Genomic DNA, 19,622 nt, shown 5'->3' with positions numbered 1-19,622 from the left:
TTGCGCGCAGTGCAAAAGGCTTGCTGAATTCCGAGAGCACCTATAATACCAAATTATGTCCAATGGCGCATCCGCATTGTTGGGTTCACGAGGAATATGAAACTTTTCTGTGCATGTACGTGTGTTCTGTCTCTAGTTGGCTGCGTTTTCTCTAAAACCGACAATAAACTTGGCACTACGGACACCAATGAAAATTATGGCACGTGTGCGAGTAGGTCTGCAGACTGCTTCGATGCTGCAGAATTCATAGATGACGAGGCTAGAGCGAGACTGAGCAACAGCAATGAGCATGCAGACTTCAATACATGGCATTTTTCTTCACTTTCATTGTTGCATCGACTTCCAATTGATTCTGACAAAAGAAATGTTGTACGTCAAGTTGAACGAGCTGTCTTTTCACCAGTCAATCCAACACCTTTCAAAGGGCAATGCTACCTGGCAGCGGTATCACCTCGTGCTCTAGAGGATCTTGTCGACATCAACGCGGAGAGTGTTTGGACTGATGCATTTAGAGACTTTGCAGCAGGAAATGTAATCACACAAGGAAGTGTTCCACTGTCTCACAGATATGGTGGACACCAAGTATGACAGTCTATGAAAGTTTGCCAACGTTGTGCTTTTAGTTGCATTTACGTTGTCATTGGAAGAAAGTATAGACTATACAAAATATACATTCTAATATAGATAATTTGAAGATATATACATTTTAAATACTTATTAAAGATATGTACAGATGTACATGTGCATCTACACAATGAGTAAATTACAATACATATTCGTTGTGTTTAGTGAATTTACTTCGTCTGGTACTTCGTAGTCATGTGACATATAGTAGTTAGTTCAGTATGTCCATAAACTAATTAATGAATTACATTCCCTATTATGCCTGTTATTTGATTGTCATTCTAGTTTGGGGATTGGGCTGGACAGCTCGGTGATGGGAGAGCTGTTTTGCTGGGAGAGTTTGTAAATAGGTACATCGACAAGTCATATATTTATTTTAATTGTTACTGTTACTCTGTGTAATTATTCTACACTATAGTAAAGGTGACCGATGGGAGTTGCAATTGAAAGGATCAGGACAAACACCATATTCAAGGCACACAGATTCACTTAATTTGAAATTACATGTATATGCAATTTATGTTTCACCGCCTAGGCGTGGTGATGGTCGAGCTGTAGTTCGTTCCTCTGTCAGAGAGTTTTTAGCCAGTGAAGCTATGTACCACTTGAATGTACCAACAAGTAGAGCTGCAAGGTTCTATTCCTTCATAAGCTTCCAATACAGCAATGATGATGTGTGTACTGTATGTTATAGTTTAGTGATTTGTGATGATTTGATCTGGAGAGACCAGTTCTATAATGGACACCCAAGACAAGAGAAAAGTAGATATTTGGGTCTCGCTATCCAAATTGTATGGTTTGTGTTAAAACAGAAAAATTAATTTCAGCTGCTGTTGTACTACGACTTGCTCGTTCGTGGTTCAGAATTGGTTCGCTCGAGATATTAGCCAGGAACAATGAACTTGACATTCTACAGTTTGTTGTATGATGCTTACATCATAGTAAGTTTGTTTAATATACATCCTGTTGTATTTATTAGGCAAGTAGTTGACTTTGTGATACAGACGTCGTTTACTCATCTATTGGATATAAATAATCAAGATAAATATCTGGTCAATTGCATCATCTCGAGATACACCATTACATTGTCTATTATTGTCTTACTGTTTGCAGGAGTTCTTTCACACCGTCATCAATCAAACTGCAGAAATGGTAGCAAGATGGATGTCAGTAGGCTTTGCACACGGTGATGTGATAATTCATCTTTGAATGACATTTTAATTTACGAAGTTAATTTTGTGTCTGTGATCGAATCGCAGGTGTGTGCAATACAGACAATTTTAGCTTACTGTCCATTACTATTGACTACGGCCCGTACGGATTCTTGGATAGTTTTGATGCAGGTAAATAGCCTTGTAAAGGTTACTCATACACAATGTTTTAGTTTACTTTCTGTTTAATAGACTATATCCCTAATACGTCTGATGATGAAGGACTATACCGATTCGGAAATCAGCCACAGATTGGATTGTTTAATTTGAACAAACTGCGTCTTGCAATGGATTCACTATTCTCGGACAAAGAACGGTGATAGAAACGAAGTTTCAAATATATTGTGACTGTCTTAGTAGTGCCGTGCGAGTGTGTAGATCCAAGAAAATCTTAGCAACTTACCATACTGTTTTCTATCAAAAGTGAGTGTATGACAGTTATCTACTAGTAACTCAAGCAGACTGAGGCATACCATACATGCATGCATGCAAATGTAGGTAGACAATGGTTGTGGGCCTCTTGTATTATAAGTCCATGGTGATTGAATCACGATCTATTACTATAAATTGAATTGTGTTAGTAGCAGAAACAATGAAAAGTTGTTGTATAAAAAATTGCAGGTATACAAATATAATGAAGGAAAAGCTGGGACTGACTGGATTCGCTGATGATAACGATGTAATTATGGAATTATTGCGTAAACTGTTCGAGGTAACAGTTGCATATGCAGTACATAGCATCTCCAACACTATTTTTGCTAGCTACTCTTCTTAATGTTTTGAACAGATGATGCAAGCTAAACAAGCAGATTTCACGATGACATTTCGAGAACTGAGTCAAACATCATTGGATGACCTACAGAATGACGGGTTTCCAAAGGTTTGTGTACAGATGGCCTCCTTCACTGTCTATCGGATTATGTTTGATGTCTGCTTGCTTCGAATGTAGGAGTTTTGGGCTCTACCACGTGTCAGTGAACACGAAGAATGGCAAGACTGGGTTGCAACTTACGTAAACATATCACAAAGGTAGATGTGCCGTGCCAGTTGAGCATCAACTAGTATAACGACACGATTGCAATTTAGTGGTGATGTCTCAGAGACCGAGCGACAACAGTCAATGCAAGGTATTAAACGGATTGAGGATACGATAAATTGATAATTGATATCAGTGCTCTTCCAGCGGTAAACCCTCGTTACATTCTTCGCAACTACATGGCACAGAGAGCCATTGAGAAAGCTGAAAATGAGTATGATTTTTCTGAGGTGTGGCCATGATTGGTGCAAATCTCGCTATCATACGATTTAAACTCTTCTCGTACGTATAGATAAATTCATTGCTGACAACATTAGAACATCCATTTGAACAACAAGTAATTTATGAATGTCCAACGAGGAACTACAGATTGGATGTGATTGTGTTGGTTTGACAGGAAATTGCAGAAATGAAAGGCTATGCTCTACAGCCACCAGCATGGGCAACAACTCTGAAAGTTAGCTGCTCATCGTAGGAAACACAATGATACACTAGATTCTGTGGACCTAACATAGAACTACAATTCAATGATATAACACCCAACCTTCTACAATAGTTCCGTTTCATTGAACTACTTCACTTTGCCTCCGGAGATCAATATTAATTCCTGCCTTTGCTGCAGCCTCCACAACAGCTTGCTCTCTTGCAACCCGTTTCTTGTAAGCTCGTCTGTCGATAGCTGCCTTTACCCATGCATACTGTTTGGGAAGGTATGCATGAGCCAGCAATGCGACCATCAACAAAAAGTGCTCGACACTAAATGCCAGCACCATCGAATGACTAAGTACAGATCATTAATATTAATAAATTGCACTTTATGAATAATTTGGTCTTACACATCGTTGTCCTTGTGGCTTGGCAGCCAGTAGTCCATCTGGTTAGACGAAACGAAAGCAATGAAACTGTTGGTCAGCATAGACAAACCAACCATACACAGCATGACGTAAAACCAAACCCCTATATCGCAAGCACTGACGGCAAATACAATTACAATCAGCAGACATGTCACAAGAGTGCACACTCCTTCATTACCGTCTAACACGAGGTCTTCTGTAGGCATGCAGAAGCCTCCAGATGTCAGAACGTGTTTCAACCATGATGAAAATGATGCTGATTAACGAAGCAAGAGGAACGGCGGCAGCAAACAAAGTCACGTACTACACACAAACGATCATTCTCAGATAGTAATCAGTAATATTTATCAACAGACCGGCCGGCATACCCCAAATTGAATAACCATTTCCAAGTAGTCAGCAAACTGTTCGTAGTGCTCGAGAGTAACGTCTTCAAGTTTCTGAAATCATAACAATAGTTACTGCAGAGGCATGGCGTAGCATGGGCTATAGCCCATCATTTGTAGGCGTGGTCTTAAATTTTTGGACTTTAAATACGTAATGCTTGGAAAATGCACTGTTAACTTGTTGTGCTGGACAGCAACCTGAGACAACCATCATTAATTCCTATGGATCCTATCAAACAATGTGACAAAAGTAATTTTCCTGACATTCTTACTCTCAATTTAATCAGTTGCTCCTAGGTCTGTTAGTTCAGTATCCGTGGCCTAAGATCTTAACGTCTTAAAACTTACCTAAAGTCTACAATGAGCCAAGAAAGACTCAATGGAGTTGCGCTACATGCACTTCGACTATCAAACTGATGTTGATTACGATGCAACCTTGAATACGCTTTAACAAACAACCTCTCAGAATGTTTCTTGAACATGCAGGACATAAGTAATGTATGTTTCGTGTTCCCCATGAGTGTACATATAATATACCCTGATGCTATGTTGTGGATACGAAATTCATCTGGTAATGAGACACTAATGTATACTATGGTATTCACAAACTTTTAGTGAAACCTTGCTACATTGTCCAAGTTCGCACCACCTTTTTCCAGTTTGGATACACCACTGAATTAACGTATCCAGTAAGCAGTGGGCGTGTCCCATAGCAGTGTGAAGTCTAGCCCCATTTCTAGAGGTCACGCTACGCCCCTGTTTACTGCATTACTTACGCAGAGATGATACTAACAACCTACTTGGGCAACTTGTAACTAACAGTTTCTATTAGAAACGTAACATACTAGTGTGTGAGCTTTTAATTAATTCATTAAGAAATTGGACAAACTAAATCCTTATGTGAGATGCAGTACTATTGCCTCAACATCAATATGTATACCTCGACTTTCTTAAACTGAAATCTGTTTCCCTTGTCGGACTTGGACACACTAAACAATTTGACTTTTCCTGCGAGAAACGGTAAGCCTGCTTCTGTTGCGAGCCTACGAAACTCATCACCTGTGGCAAACGGCATCGACATCAGTACAACAACATGACACAAACGCAGTAACTTACACCAAAACAATCTAATCATCACACGATGAAGAGCAACAACATCCATCTGGTAGAATGTGATATACAACGGTGCAATAAAACAATTTAGAGCTTCGAATATGACTCTCTTTCCAATCACTGAATTCTTCCACTCCTGTACCCTCCTGACAAATACGAAACACCAGTATACGACACACTGGGCTCAACAACAGTGCGTAACTCTTACATGTGGTTTTCATAATCAGTGCATTTCACAGCAACCGAGCTGTAAATGTGGTTAAGAGTTCCAATGGCGATCGTGTGGCCCATAGCAGGAATAACCCACCCAAAATAGGGACTGTCGGCTGCAAATATTCCACCCTACAGTATCAACAAACACAACTCAGCAACGCTGGATAACTAACTCAACAGTCACAGATTGCGCTAACTGGTGCTGCAAATGAAGCCAAGTATGCAATATAGATTGGGCTGTTGCGATCAGTTACATAGCCGTTCAGATTGAGTGATATGGTCATGGCAATGACAGCAAGTCCTACCATTACTAGCATCACAGCAAAGCTAAAGAGATATCGAAGCGCTCTCTGGTAGTTAGAAAAGTAGATCTCTTTCTTATCGGTCACGGGACTGATCCTTTCGAAGCCTTTAAATGCTCGATTGGGTTCCACATTTCGTTGATATTCGTATGTATTCCACAGTAGAGAGAAATGTGAACAATGGCATCGCCACAACTACACAACAATAGCAACACATTGCAAATGCATCAAAACTTACTGTAGCTACAATATGTAATTAACGTGCCTAAATTGTCTTCATGCTTCACGAGTATCATACTGTTCAAAGGTATGAGAGCCACATTTTATTAGACACAAGATTCTCTAGACTGGTGTTAATATCTTCATAATCTATAAGCAGTCTCCACGTATCTCATGTTTATTAACAAAAAAACTCAATTGTAATTACAGTACTCTCTGGTTAATAATACAATACAAGTACAATTTTATAATGTGACCATAATGGCACCCTGTTACACTACTTGATTTCCTAGAAACAAATAAACAGTAATACAACACAAATTACCTGCTAAACAGCTGTTAAAGACTACAATGAACTCATTTATGTGTTATACAACTGTATAAAACGGGTTGTAAAAAGCATTGGAATAACTGTACCCCCTAGCAGCAAACATAAAATATTTGGTCACCTGTTATGCAGTAAGCGAAGGGAGTCAGTTCGTTCGCAAGTACATCACGTGACCGACCTGCACTACTGTACCCTAGCATTTCATGCCTGGGTAATAATACAGAGATAGCATGCAACAATGAAATATCTCCAGCCCTTTGGCCATACATGTGAGTATACTTACTACAGTCTGTCTTCTATGATATATAGTACACAAACTTACCACAAGATACAGAATGCTCCATAAAGCCATAAATGCTGAAAAGACAGGCATGAATGGATCCTCCTCAACACTTACATTGTCTGGTCTCAGGATGTAATAAGCAATACCAAACAGTGCCGGAAAGAGAAGCATCTTGCCAAAGAAATCCATCCAGACAAAGTACATAGCCACCTCTTCTCCGAAGTAATTTCTGATTTTTGTCACTGCTTCCTTGGATGCAACAAAGCTTTGCAGCATAACTGATTTCTCGATTTCCTGTCGAACTGTCTTGGATTCGTGAAGAGCTTGTGCAAAGTTGAGGACTGGGGGTTCTGAATGTGTGCAAGCCAAGATAAATGGATCATCAGGATTGCTGACTGTATGACCAAGAATCTCCAATGTTTGCTTAAAAGCAAAAAAGTTGTAAGAAATAATATCATAGATATAGTAAACACGAGTACAAATGGAACGGAAATCTTCCTCATTATACTCCATGTCAAACGAGTCTTATCTGCTGGACTAAAGAAATTGTCTGGATCATCAGCGCTATGAAATCTTTTCAGCTCTGATTTCTTAAAGGAAGCCATCTACACACGAAAATGCAGAAAGACTGACTATCACAACACAATCGTCATGCAGCTGTACTAAGAGCATCCCACTGAGCAGCAAATCTGCTGTCTTATCACAGTCAATGGCTTAATTTGCCATTCAGTGGTTGAAAACAGTCATCTAGACTCTTATCCAACAACTCACCAAAGGAATGTTGTGTCCTAGAACCTACAAAATCAAACGTAAATATGCAAAAGAGACACAATGGAACAGAAACTAGTTGTCTGACTGTCATCACACTTACGTTCTCCTCGATTCTAGCAAGAGGTCTTTCTAGATTTAACGCTTCCGCCTAGAAAAACCGAATACACACATATACAATCGATAGAATAGCAGCAGGCGACACATGGTTCTTGCCTCAGAAATCAAAAGGTCAAACGACGCTTCAACTATCAACACATCCCGGTCGTGTTCGTCTTCTTTGACGTCTAGACCAGCTTTTACAAGTTCGTCTCGTACCAAACTACGCGTGGCCTCGCTAACTTTAGCAGCCAACTGAAGGAAGTGCGCCATGCTATGCAACACAGATATGGTCACGTGAACGGAAGTCGAGGCGCTTTCTACTGACAGTAAAATTCACACTTGCTAAGCAGTTCTAACGAGTGTACACTAAACTAGTTCAACAAAAAACGAGTGACTTCACAAATACGAAACTTTCTGCTTTGAAAGTGCAGCTCACAAACATCAAGGATCTGCTTTCTCCATTTCAGCAGATCCCATCATACAGAGCACACAACAATCGCAACAGAAACCCCGTCAACTTCAGTCACTGGCTGCTAACGAACTGTCACTTCGCCGCATCTATAGCGGCCTGAATGCCATCCCCAATCTTCTTAAGCTTCTCCTCACTATCGACATACCCGTCACCGTTCTACATGACAACGGAAGTATGTAGCAAAAGGTTTCTCTGCGCAAAGATAGAGAATACGTACCTTCTTAGAATGCAACAGTTTGCCGCCAACAACTTGTACTTCCAACCAACCAGTTACAGATGGGGTGCCTTCTCCTTCGATTTCAATTTGATCACCGAATTCATCGGTGAGATCAGACTTCAGCTTCTGAAACTACAAAACACAGAAACGACGTAGCTAAAAATAGTCAACTGTCATACTCAGATATGCCCACCTTTGAAGCGTAGCCTCATGCGCCACTAACGATCGAAAACAACAAATCAGCTAGACTGAAAAGGGCCTCCAGACAAGATTACCAATCAGAACACTTACCAGTAAGTTATCTTTATCTTGACAACCATAGTTATAGCAAAAGCACTGCAATTTGTACGAAAGATCGAGGGTAATCCAAACACGCGTGTTGCGCTATCGAAACCTGAGTCAGAATGACGCATACTCGCGCACGTTAGCTAAAAGTCGAGCAGAGCGCGACACAAGATGGAAATTCTAGGTGCATTGCAGGAGTGGTCAGGAATACATCCAACACTTAAGAACAAATAAGCTCGCGCTTGGTAAGATCTGAGATGCCTAGACGTCATGATGTTGCTAGACACGCGCGCTAATTGCATCGTAGAGACTCAAACGTTCTCGGGCACAACTACAGTTTTCAGCACGAGCAGTTCTAGCTTGATTTACAACAAGGTGTGAAACGCTAGGGTGTAAACTGTAGTAAATAGCAGCGCTGGCCGATCACGTGACGTACGATACAGACTCGCTCCGCCTACTGCATAACAGGTAGAGTTTAGCACTCTAGTGCTTCAGTACAGGCGCTCTTTGAAAGATAAGACATTGAATTTTACAATACCCCAACTTCCTTCCAACGTCTCTCCCAAATCAAGTAGGCAAATCCCAACTACGAACATCTAAAACTTCTAATTGCATACGTGCATGCAGCATCTTGGCGTTGTAGCACCATAGTTTTACTGACAACTGTTCTAATATGTTCTTGAAAGCTCGATATATATGATCTTATTAGTTGAAAGCTCTACACGAGCAAATTAAATCCCTATTAAGTTTCTAGCTGTCCTGCATATACCCGATATGGTATGACGTAGATCCACGACTATATATGCATCATACGCCATCGACTTCATAAATACTAGAACGTTCCTGTCCGGCATCTTTTGATTCGCTCTATTGATTTGAAGTATGTAAACTACTGTACATGTTGCACAAATTGAAATATAATTTATGTTGTTGAAGACAGTAAAACTTGCTGTGTAGACCAAAAAGGCCAGGTAATACTATATTGAAAGTTACAACCTAGAAAGAAGTCACAACAGTCACACAACGGCCACTGTTTGAACAGGCCGGACTGCATGGTATAGATATGTAGATAGAGCTTAGTTTATAGTTAGGTTAAATTTGTTAGTCACATCAACTTGTGCATAGCCATACATTAAGTTTATAAATCAAAATGACGTTAAATCAACTGCATCTTGCCCGGAAGTCTGATGGCTGGAGAGAGTCTGACTATGAGAGACTAGGAGTAGGTATAGCGGCAAAGTGCTCTGTTGAGAGTGTCTAATAATTATCACGCTAGGCGTTTTGCATTAGGTGATGTGAACACTAAGCAGCTAAAGAAGTGAGGGCCTGATAATGTGAAGTCTACTGACAATCTTGTGAGAATCTTATAATCTATTGGCTAACCGTGTCAAAGTAAACACTTCCTTTCTAGCAAATAAGAAACCAATCTGCTATGCAGCTGAAGCTCATGACATCAAGGCTCTACTGTCACTGGTTTGAGTAGAACCCATCACAAACGAGCACACAGTTACTTGCAGAAAGAATCTTTCAGTTCATATTGACTATTGGCTAGCTAGATCAACTTTGAGATTTTTTCCCCATAGCTTGCTCGACACCTTGAAAAATCTTCTGCAGCTTTTCTTCAGTGTCGATAAAGCCATCTCCATTCTAAAGGAAGTAGTTCTAACAAAGATATTGAGTGTTTCATAACTGTACAATTGCGTACCTTCTTAGAATGCAACAGTTTACCACCCACAACCTGTACTTCCAACCACCCAGTCTCCTCTTCGGTCTCTTTTCCTTGAACGTCTACGTCTGAGCCGAATCGTTCATTGAGCTTCTCCTTCAGCTCTAAGAACTAGTCAGGCAACCAAAAATTAACCTATACCACAGAAACTTGCCAGTCACAAGAACATCCGACCTTCGGCTCGTACCCTCATTCTCTGTAGAAACATAAGAAACATGTATTTGTACTCAATAAATCTACAAGCAACTAAATGCTTACCAGTATGTTACAAATATGTTTACTACCATCTTGAGTAACAAAAGTCTTGGAACGGTATGTTCTTCAAACAAAGTAAAGTCTTTGAAACGACAAGGTCTTTACACACGCACACACACAAAGAGCAATTGCAAGTGATCTTCAGGTGAGACCTCTCTTGATCACTTGTTATAAGCTCCCGCCTCTTAGCACGCAAAGACAATGATGTGGTCAATAACACCTTAGACATGCAAGAAATGAACAGAAGTGTCATCAATATTCATCATCAATATTATAACCAACCCTATACAGCTAGTATAATATAATTCGCTATAAAACTTGATTCACCCAGTAGGTCAAATGTTCTCTGAAAGAGTTAGGTATGCCATGATGTATGAATAAGAATTTGGCAGTTGGCATGGACAGACGGCAAAAATATGAAAAATTACAAACAGTAAATCTCTAAATTAACAGAATTCTCTAATTTCTACCATTACCAAATTCAACTGCAGATATTGATTACCCAAAGGTTTGTTTTGTACATCCTTATGACAGTCTACATACAAGTCTACTTATTTCTGTAAAATTTGTGTTTCTCCAACAAAGCTGTACGTATACCCAGCTGTTGCAATTCCTGTTTCTCAGCCAACTTCGATCGAATTCCTGCCTTCCTAAGCTCCTCACCGAGCTGCCCTACAACACATAAACTAAAACACAATTCAGACAAAGATCTAGAAATCCCTTTTACCATTGTGATGCATTTCTGTAACAATGTCGACTCCACCCACAAACTGCCCTTTGAAGAAAAGTTGAGGTAATGTAGGCCAATCACTGTCATGCAGCAACACACTTGAACTAAATTACAAACAGCAAATGGCTGCTATCTATAGAGCTTACGAGTACTTCTTGATACCACTCCTCATTGCTGGATCCTTCAGTACATCGTAAGAAGCATATTTGTTCACACCTTATGAAAATCAGAAATGACAAAGTCTTATTATGTAATCCATTAACTGCACACAAGTCACAAATAGCATACCGTACTCTTTCAAGATATCAACCAATTGCTTGCTGTAACGACACTAGAAAACGTACAATAGAAAACATTACATTGCTTACTAAATATGTATCTAGAATAAGAATAAAACGTTGTCCAGTCACCAAGAACAAGACCAGGAAAATGTCTTACAATATCTATCCAGACAAAATGTGTATACAAAAGAGTACAGCGTAATAAGATGAGCAGTAAGCAGAGTCTGACCACACAGTATTACATAACAACACAACAAAGACTATAAACTAGTGTGTCAATCAAAAATCTAATCTAAGCTTGAAATCCACCTGTTAATTTATAGATTGATTAAAATAATGAGTAAAAACAAAGATATGCACAAACCCTGGGATTCAGAGGGTCGCCTTTCATGAAGACAACAACTTTGTCCTTGCTTACCAGCTAGAAAACAAACAATTACTATGTGTATAATATATCAAATGTAAAAAGCAGTCTAATTTTTTAGCTAGAGATATTTTCATGATTAAAAAATGACATCACAACAACTAACCTAGAAATCATAAATGATACCTTTCTACACATCTGGAATTGTAGGTATAAAAAATACACCAGTCTGTGCTTCCTCTATTATTTAGATCATCTGCTGAGCTGCTTAGTTAATTCTAGTATTCAGTCAAAAGCTGAAACTATGGTATCACAATATAATAGAATAATTTTGATAAAATTAATCAAGTTAAAGTGTAATTTTTTGTCAACACACATCGTTTCTAGATGAAATATCATGAAACAAAAGCCTGCCAAAATATTACAAACCTTGTGAAGATATTCATGTGAGCCTGTAGATTCAGTTGACTTGAGATTAGAAGTTGGATGATTACTGAGACATTTCCACAGAGCGTATGACCCGATAAGAGACCCAACCACAACAGTAGCAGCCTTTCCTGTTGTTGACATAAACTAAACGCACGAGCACTGCTTATTAATTAAAGTGGAAAAATAAGAATTGGAACCAACCATCAGAGTCTCTGCCAACAGACTCGGAAACCCATGACCAGTTCGCGCACTGACATAAATAGCCTCGAGTTCCACCAAACTATACGCGCTACACAATAATATCAGGAAAAAATATGGTCTCACGTATGTAGTAAGTTAGACCATTTTCCAAAGTAAAAATACCCTCTGTGGTAAGAAAATAAGAAAAATTTAAAGAATGAACTTTCATACAAACTTCCAAACAGACAGAGAGTACAGTAAAAGCTGCCCGACGTTTTGCTGATCCATACAGGACAATGATTACTCACTGAGTCAGTAGACTAACATGCGCAACTTCACAGTGAGAAAGTGGTTTGATTGAGATTCTTAAAGACAACAATAAGCATCTCTACCACAATTAAGTTGTATCTGCAGATATAATGTACAAAATATAATGTGATGTCTTTGTCCTATTTTGCTACTCCATCTTCACCAAATCACTTTGAAACGCAGCTAAGACACAACAGTTGATGCAGCAGTGGTTTCTCCTTGCTGAGTAATAAAAGTCTGTTCTTCTTTGATGCTCTCACCATGTTGCCTGCAACAATATAATTCTGATGTGATTTATGATGTGATACATACATAGTAATACACAAAAAGCCAGAAAAATTGAGTCTTGTTAGTAAAGTTGCTAGTATCAAGTGTTGTAGCTTACCAGTAATATCTACGGAAGGCATTTATTCCACTGTATATATAGTATGTGGCAAGCCAGTAACAGAATAGGTTTCAAGACTGAAGTTCTTCTGTATGGTCCTTGTTATCAGGAATATCATGCACCAAATAAATGGCTGAGATACATCAACTACGATAAAGTGCATAACAAGAACCAATTCAATGCCAGTTAATTATGGCCAGTGCAAACCACTGGTTTATTGCCACTGCTTACAGTGCATTTGGCTACATGAGAAGATAACAGTACACACAAAACGTAAATGTCTGAAACAAGATGCATGATCATTGAGTCAATCTGTTGTAATATCTTTGTGTCACATTTTTTTGTTGCAAATAGGTGTGAAGCAACTATTATTGGCAGTCTGTTCAAATCCTAAACCTCAACACCTACATGCATCTATAATGGACAGATGATCACAACCACACAAAGAAAAACATAATCCATGCACCTTTCGGCCATTCCACTTTCCATTATCATAGCATCATTGGGTGGGTGTACATTAGTCCAACGTTCAACAGCAGATGTTTCACTTACTCATATATGGTTTCCACTTATCCGTAGTTGCACTTTTCCACTTATCAATATTCAATGTTTGAAAAATCAACCCGCTGGCCACGTATCCATACTTCAATACAGTAAAATCCAGAAGTCAACCGTTTCTTTCCAATCACTCGACTCGTGCGTTTTCTACTGGCAGCTACTATTGTTCTGGGCTCAGTCCCAAGCATTCTGTAATGCGACTGGTGCGCATGCTCAAATCGAGCTGCGATCACCGGAACCTCATAGAAGGTGTCTTGCTCATGCATTGACTTGTTGCTTGCTGCTGCATGTTGGTATACAAATCGTTTCATTATGAGAGATCTATAAAGTGCTCTCGCTGCTGTGCAAGCTCAGTCTTTCTCGCTCAGACTCGGCACTGTTGTCTAGCTGTTTACATGAATGCATGCATGGATAGGTGTGACATATCCGGGTCTAAATACATGGTAGTGCTCCGAATTTCCTAGGGTACATTTAAGCAGAACTTTTCTAATCAGATGGACTGAGCTGCACGGTAAGTTAGTGGAAAGTGGAATTGCCGAAAGATGCACGAATTAAACATGACTAACTCAGATCTGTCTTCATCTTTAGTCAATGGCACAAGACTGTGCTGAGAATGCTCAGCTTTTCTAGATTTCAAATCACTGTATTAAAACCAATGTTGATAAACGTATAATTAAACATCTATGTCTTGCCTTTTTTGTTTCCCTTGACCATTCATCTTCGCAAAGAGAAATCGAAGAAGTTGCTCCTTCTGTTCCCACGTCAAATCACCAACATCTACCTTACTAGATACATGACTCCTACAACAAACAAGAATTTTAAAAAAACAAACAAAAAACAACCTATCACAATCTACCAGCTTTCCGCTTGTTCCAAGTCTTTATAAACACTGTTGGTACTTTGATCTAGTAATCTACACAGAACAAAGTGAAAGTATGTCTTCTTTGCCATTACAGATCTAATCATAACTGCAACCTAAATGTTCGCACTCTTGGCAACTCTTGCTCTCCTCGCTGAGCTGCAGCAACACTCTTCTGATAAGCCACTAATGCATGCTTGCGATATTCAGCTCTGAAACAAAACCGCAAACCACTGACAAAAACGCCCTGCTGTTGGATCTGCAGTCTGATAGTAACAAACTGTCTTATTTAATTAATAAACTTGTAGTACTCAATAATTGTTCAGTGACACCCTCATGTCCAATGCATGACACATTTGTCTAGAAATGCAGCCTACCTGTTGATAGATATTTCCTTTTTGACATGCTCTAGTGCATCAAGAAAAAATGTCTCAACATCTGACCTCTACAATGACATCATAAGAAATTATAACTTCACGATTTCCTAATTAGTGATTATCCAAAAAACAAGCTAACCTGCAAAAGCAAGTTTTTTGCTAGCAGTTTAATGTGATTCGTTTCCTTGTTTCTCATTTCAAGTTGACGTTGAAGACGACTAATTTCGTCTCTGCTATTCTTCAACTCAGCTTCTGTCTGTCGTCTTAAGATCTCCTTCTCCACTTCAAATTCTCTCACCACTTGAGTCAGTGTCTGTTCCAACGTCTCCACCTTTTCACGAAGCTAAATTCCAGCACACAACTACATTTTCAATATTTCAGTAAAAACTGAACACCTACGTATCTATATTACTTTCATATACAAACAGACTTCCATGCATCATTCTACACAATCCATAATTGTCTCAGTTTTGACATTTAGTTGATGCAATTTAATTAAACTATTTGACCTGGCAATACTTTCGTCATTGACTGCAGGCTTCATACTTATTCCTTTCAATGCAACAATTTACAGTGCAATTTTCCTGCTTCCTAATGTCATTTAATAAATGCAAATAGTCTGTATAATTTTCAATATACAGCACAGTACACCAGCATACTGAACATAACAGCAGTACATAAGACACCAGCATTTACACACATCCAGCTACTCCATTCAATAATACAGTCTAGAAGCATATTATATAAGTCTTGTATGTATAATTTCACACCTTTTAGCTCTAACACCGCTTTCTCCAGATATAGTGATAAACAAACTGTCCAATAAATACCCAACTTCTTAAAACTTTTATTAATAAAAACAAATACCAACCTAATATTCTACAATTACAAAACAAATGCTTACATCTTGTGTTTAAATATTACTTACCTCTTTGATCTGTCGTTTGTGCTTTTTGGATTCAACCACTTTTTTTTGCACTAGCATTCCATTGAGCTCCTTCTCATCCTTCAGTGATGCAATTTCGCTTGCCAAAGTGTCAACCTTGCTTTGTAGTTGCTCACTCTGTGTTGTGTGGTACGTGATAGCCTCACTTAGAGAAATATTCTCCTTGTAAACAGACTTTGTTGTCTCATCCAAATTCCTGCAATAGGTATAGGATAGGATGGTATGGTATAGTATGGTATGGTATGGTATGGTATGGTATGGTATGGTATGGTACGGTATGGTATGGTATGGTACGGTATGGTATGGTATGGTATAGTATGGTATAGTATAGAAACAAGGTTTTTGCACAAGAAAGTGGTCAACATCATTTCCAATCCAGCCAAAAGGTTAATTAAGCATGTGAGCTAGATCAGAAAAATGTATTGCAACTACTAACAATCTATTACCGAACAGCTTCATCATGAGCCTGTGCCGCTAGCTCTTCCACCTTTCTACTTGCTTCTTGCTGAAGTCTTGCCTAACACAGCAAGTGCATAAACCAATGACCAAACATTCAGTACAATTGAGATTGTATATACTTTCTCCTCTAGATAACGTTGTTCTAGCTGCATGACTGACTGCTTGTTTTGCAACTCCAAATCATCAATTGTATTTTGCAACTATACAAGCACCAAAGCAATACTTGAATTGGGAATTATAGGGCTGGGCAAATATCGTGGCTGACCTCCTCCATTTGTTTCTGCATCTGAGCACGATTCTGTCTAAAGTGTTTCACCTGCTTCAATTCTACCTGCAGAGCTTCAATCTAACAAAAAAAGATACTATTAATTTGTGTGAATAAAGAGAAGAGTCAGGCACAAAAATGACAACACCCAACCTAACCATTGATTACATATTTGCATTAAGATGTTTCAATAAATCCATCTATTCATCCTAACACAGAGACAGACACACCATAGACAAACAGACAGCCACACAAACAGACAGACTAGACTAACTCTGTTAGCTTATTGTCAACTGTTGACTCTTAGTGACCTCTAAAGCCTCGTTTACACGATGTTATGGGACCCGGTCCTACGGGCATGGCTCACTTTCGAATGCCAGGTCAGGCCCCAGTCATGATATAGCTCCGCCCATCATTGACTAGCGTGCGCATGCTGTTAATCATGGTGGACGATTGTGAACTCATCTCACATGCTTTTCAAATAATTTTAGTCACGCCATTGAGTTGGTTTTGCACGCTGTCATCATGAGTGCCGTCACCTCTTCGTCGGTCCATATAGTATGCTTCTGCGTCCCACCATTGTTTCATGCGATTGACTCATACTTCACACCCTGCGCATCTAGCTAAGAGGTCGATGGTGGTTATGGACATGTGAATACAAACAGGGCCGAGCCTACAACACAATTTAGCGGACCCCATGTAAACGTGGCTTAAGAGTCCAAGTTGTCTTAGAACTTGCTGATTTTAGCGTATTCTAGGACTGTAATAATGTCTTGCCTAAGAAATATATGTATTGACAGACAGACAGACAGACAAACAGACAACTGTAGTGTATCACATATTATACTTTTAGTTAACTTAAGAGTTGCTTAGTTTGATTTAGCAATAGTTCCGATTTATAAAAATATACTTCTTTGACAGACAGACAGACAGACAGACAGACAGAGAGAGCCATCTATGCATACCTCTTCATCCTTTTGCACAAGAGATGCATCCATTGCTTCAATCTGAACTGCAAACTTTCTCTCTGTCGCTTCAATAGCAACACGACCTTCGCGCCTAAAATCTTTCAGCTGCTGCTGCAACTTGGACATCTACCACAACCCAAACAACAAACGCTCAACCATATACCATCCCAATCAAGTAAACTATACTCTCCATCCTGCACACCTGATCATCTTTAACCACGTCCTCGCGCTTTAGAAATGACAGCACCTCAACAGTGTCTTTCTCATTCTAAACAGCTACAGGGTAAGAAATTGCAAGTGTTTCTGCGTCTGCATGTGTTTCTCAACACCTGTGCCATTTTCTTTTGTAAATCATCGTTCTCATGGACAAGCCTCCGGACATTCTCTCTGCAAGTGTAATTGTCGTTATGAAGTCATGCAAAAGGTCATTTCGCGATCGCAGCATCTCTCGCCTGTATTCGAGTCGAGATTTCTCTGTTGATTCCAAACGTGCCTCCCAAACCTTTGCGTTGGTTATAGCCTCCCGGTACTGCACTTCCTTTGCACTCTTCGGCTTCTTGTCTTTCTTACTGAACGAAGCAAAGTGAAACCCGCAAGAGGGCCCCTCGTAAATTGACAAAATCTACACATTAATAGAAAACTTACTCTTTCTTTTTCTTCCCACCCTTTTTCCCTTTGCCTTTTCCCTTTCCCTTGCTCTTTCCCTTCTTCATCATTTCGTGTGTAGCAACTGTTGCTACATACAGTACCTACTATACACTCTGTTGTCATGCAACCAATCACGTGATAAACAAACCTAATTGATATCTACGAGATTTGAAACAAGCTGTCGCCAGATTCTAAGGTAATGATCGATCCATCACGTTTCGTTTGCAATGTTCAATGTCTTTATTAACTTAAGTAATTAAACAATGCACACAATGCAATGATCTACGTGCTTTAGTTTTCCTACCTCTTTGATCCTGTTCTCAGATTTGATAAACTAACGACGAGCTAGCTACGTTGACTAGTGTCGTGCTTAACTCTAACTACTTAGTCTATACAATATATCAGCATCAACGTTATTTTTCAGTATTAGGCAACCGGATGGGATTTGATATGTAGGATTTGTTCAAAAAGCGAATATCACTGATAGTGCAAAGTTCAAAGTTATGATATAGTAATTGTATTATGTTAACTTAAATCACTATTAACTGTTTTATAAATACGTATAGGTCATATTGTAGTTGCATGGTCATCATCTAGACTGTAGCAGCAACAGATGAGATCGATGGCCAGATTGTTCTACTGTAGTAGATTGTATAGTCTTAGTTAATTACAAAAACACTGTGCTGCTGTTTGTCTGCACACACACACACACACACACACACACACACACACACACACACACACACACACACACACACACACATACACACCACATATCTAGCTCAGTCCCCTGTATTACATGCTGCACAGTAATCCACTCATTGACAAATCTGGTGATTATGAGATTGCTGGAAGCTTCTGGCTTCTAACAACTCAATACTTGCATCCTTCACAGGTTTCACAACAAAGGTGATTGTGGTGCCCATGGTTGTGTATGTATTGATGTATCATGGTGTATCATGGTACATAGGGTGGAGTTGGAGTCAGGGTGGAGTGTACACACCCTAGTACACACCCTACTCCTTGCAGTGTTACTTCCTGGTGAACACAGAAAACAATTAATTAAGGAAGGATACTGATGTAAGCTGCCGCATTGATTAGTTCTTTCAAAGAAGTGGCCGATTGAACCGGACAACGGTGAGAGCTCCAGCTATAGGATAGTAAACAACAGCAGAGTGTTTATACAATATTGACAAGGAAGCAAATTATCTACTAGTAGACGTCCGTGTATGCTGTTATTTAATTGAAGCTAGACGGTACAGTTAGAGTTGAAAAGTAAAGAGCACTAAAACAACCTGGACGTTGCATGTGCATGGTGCAGTGTGCATGTACTAACTGTTCCATGTGATCCTATCCAACCACGTGTTCCATCTCTTGCTTTCATTCTCAGAACACAGAGACAAGACAACCGCCGTGCGAGATCCTATCCACGGTGTACGTACAATCGCTACAAGCTCTCGCATTCAGGAC

General features: G+C 39.4%; 4 protein-coding genes and 1 long non-coding RNA gene across 5 annotated transcripts; 1 reads left to right on the top strand and 4 right to left on the bottom strand.

The window, feature by feature from the left end:
- The first annotated feature begins 72 nt into the window (after positions 1 to 72).
- LOC134179788 (protein adenylyltransferase SelO-like) lies at positions 73 to 3,408 on the top strand. The gene is made up of 18 exons (XM_062646744.1): positions 73 to 582; positions 910 to 974; positions 1,043 to 1,099; positions 1,160 to 1,258; positions 1,319 to 1,386; positions 1,452 to 1,539; positions 1,604 to 1,676; positions 1,738 to 1,810; positions 1,884 to 1,967; positions 2,028 to 2,151; positions 2,214 to 2,258; positions 2,457 to 2,547; positions 2,623 to 2,715; positions 2,785 to 2,864; positions 2,922 to 2,962; positions 3,019 to 3,101; positions 3,164 to 3,208; positions 3,269 to 3,408. Exons 1-18 carry the CDS (start codon positions 97 to 99, stop codon positions 3,344 to 3,346), a joined length of 1,773 nt encoding a protein of 590 aa, XP_062502728.1. The 5' UTR covers positions 73 to 96; the 3' UTR covers positions 3,347 to 3,408.
- On the bottom strand, positions 3,344 to 7,980 carry LOC134179786 (anoctamin-8-like). Its single transcript, XM_062646743.1, has 13 exons — positions 7,554 to 7,980; positions 7,441 to 7,488; positions 7,341 to 7,364; positions 7,049 to 7,174; positions 6,609 to 6,992; positions 5,635 to 5,934; positions 5,433 to 5,566; positions 5,228 to 5,370; positions 5,052 to 5,170; positions 4,094 to 4,165; positions 3,904 to 4,028; positions 3,708 to 3,842; positions 3,344 to 3,651 (listed from the first exon to the last, which is right to left on the bottom strand). The coding sequence occupies exons 1-13, from the start codon at positions 7,707 to 7,709 to the stop codon at positions 3,435 to 3,437; spliced, it is 1,983 nt and encodes a 660-aa protein (XP_062502727.1). The 5' UTR covers positions 7,710 to 7,980; the 3' UTR covers positions 3,344 to 3,434.
- Positions 7,981 to 8,234: 254 nt separating this feature from the next.
- On the bottom strand, positions 8,235 to 8,560 carry LOC134179789 (uncharacterized). The gene is made up of 3 exons (XR_009969899.1): positions 8,420 to 8,560; positions 8,322 to 8,346; positions 8,235 to 8,260 (listed from the first exon to the last, which is right to left on the bottom strand). It is a non-coding gene; the product is annotated as an uncharacterized LOC134179789 (long non-coding RNA).
- A 1,206-nt stretch (positions 8,561 to 9,766) lies between these two features.
- Positions 9,767 to 12,434, bottom strand: LOC134179871 (glutaredoxin-related protein 5, mitochondrial-like). The gene is made up of 10 exons (XM_062646877.1): positions 12,400 to 12,434; positions 12,199 to 12,342; positions 11,770 to 11,826; positions 11,413 to 11,455; positions 11,271 to 11,340; positions 11,122 to 11,204; positions 10,398 to 11,066; positions 10,314 to 10,335; positions 10,119 to 10,250; positions 9,767 to 10,060 (listed from the first exon to the last, which is right to left on the bottom strand). The coding sequence occupies exons 1-7, from the start codon at positions 12,400 to 12,402 to the stop codon at positions 10,942 to 10,944; spliced, it is 525 nt and encodes a 174-aa protein (XP_062502861.1). The 5' UTR covers positions 12,403 to 12,434; the 3' UTR covers positions 9,767 to 10,060; positions 10,119 to 10,250; positions 10,314 to 10,335; positions 10,398 to 10,941.
- Positions 12,435 to 12,727: 293 nt separating this feature from the next.
- LOC134180348 (basal body-orientation factor 1-like) lies at positions 12,728 to 18,292 on the bottom strand. Its single transcript, XM_062647486.1, has 16 exons — positions 18,150 to 18,292; positions 17,957 to 18,073; positions 17,834 to 17,891; positions 17,707 to 17,772; positions 17,502 to 17,630; positions 16,537 to 16,617; positions 16,391 to 16,471; positions 16,259 to 16,329; positions 15,795 to 16,008; positions 15,006 to 15,209; positions 14,867 to 14,934; positions 14,606 to 14,701; positions 14,487 to 14,543; positions 14,323 to 14,430; positions 14,197 to 14,256; positions 12,728 to 12,955 (listed from the first exon to the last, which is right to left on the bottom strand). The coding sequence occupies exons 1-16, from the start codon at positions 18,218 to 18,220 to the stop codon at positions 12,871 to 12,873; spliced, it is 1,566 nt and encodes a 521-aa protein (XP_062503470.1). The 5' UTR covers positions 18,221 to 18,292; the 3' UTR covers positions 12,728 to 12,870.
- Between the last annotated feature and the right edge of the window lie 1,330 nt (positions 18,293 to 19,622).

Source organism: Corticium candelabrum, chromosome 5 (assembly GCF_963422355.1).
Source record: "Corticium candelabrum chromosome 5, ooCorCand1.1, whole genome shotgun sequence".
Lineage (NCBI taxonomy): Eukaryota > Metazoa > Porifera > Homoscleromorpha > Homosclerophorida > Plakinidae > Corticium > Corticium candelabrum.
This window is presented reverse-complemented; position numbering and strand designations above follow the sequence as displayed.

Bases quoted from the DNA above. Each gene is read 5' to 3' on its own strand.
- LOC134180348 (XM_062647486.1), bottom strand. From the start codon at position 18,220: ATGATGAAGAAGGGAAAGAGCAAGGGAAAGGGAAAAGGCAAAGGGAAA. The intron at 17,631-17,706 runs GTGTGCAGGATG...GGGTTGTGGTAG, and splicing joins ACGTGGTTAAAGATGATCAG to ATGTCCAAGTTGCAGCAGCA. The intron at 16,330-16,390 runs GTATATACAATC...TTGCTGTGTTAG, and splicing joins AACGTTATCTAGAGGAGAAA to GCAAGACTTCAGCAAGAAGC.
- LOC134179788 (XM_062646744.1), top strand. From the start codon at position 97: ATGAAACTTTTCTGTGCATGTACGTGTGTTCTGTCTCTAGTTGGCTGC. The intron at 1,540-1,603 runs GTTTGTTGTATG...TGTATTTATTAG, and splicing joins AATGAACTTGACATTCTACA to GCAAGTAGTTGACTTTGTGA. The intron at 3,102-3,163 runs GTGTGGCCATGA...TCGTACGTATAG, and splicing joins ATGAGTATGATTTTTCTGAG to ATAAATTCATTGCTGACAAC.
- LOC134179786 (XM_062646743.1), bottom strand. From the start codon at position 7,709: ATGGCGCACTTCCTTCAGTTGGCTGCTAAAGTTAGCGAGGCCACGCGT. The intron at 5,171-5,227 runs GTAAGTTACTGC...CGTTTGCCACAG, and splicing joins GATGATTAGATTGTTTTGGT to GTGATGAGTTTCGTAGGCTC. The intron at 4,029-4,093 runs GTATGCCGGCCG...GTTTGTGTGTAG, and splicing joins AAATGGTTATTCAATTTGGG to TACGTGACTTTGTTTGCTGC.
- LOC134179871 (XM_062646877.1), bottom strand. The intron at 11,456-11,769 runs GTTTGTGCATAT...TACGTTTTCTAG, and splicing joins GCGACCCTCTGAATCCCAGG to TGTCGTTACAGCAAGCAATT. The intron at 11,341-11,412 runs GTATGCTATTTG...GATTTTCATAAG, and splicing joins TGATATCTTGAAAGAGTACG to GTGTGAACAAATATGCTTCT.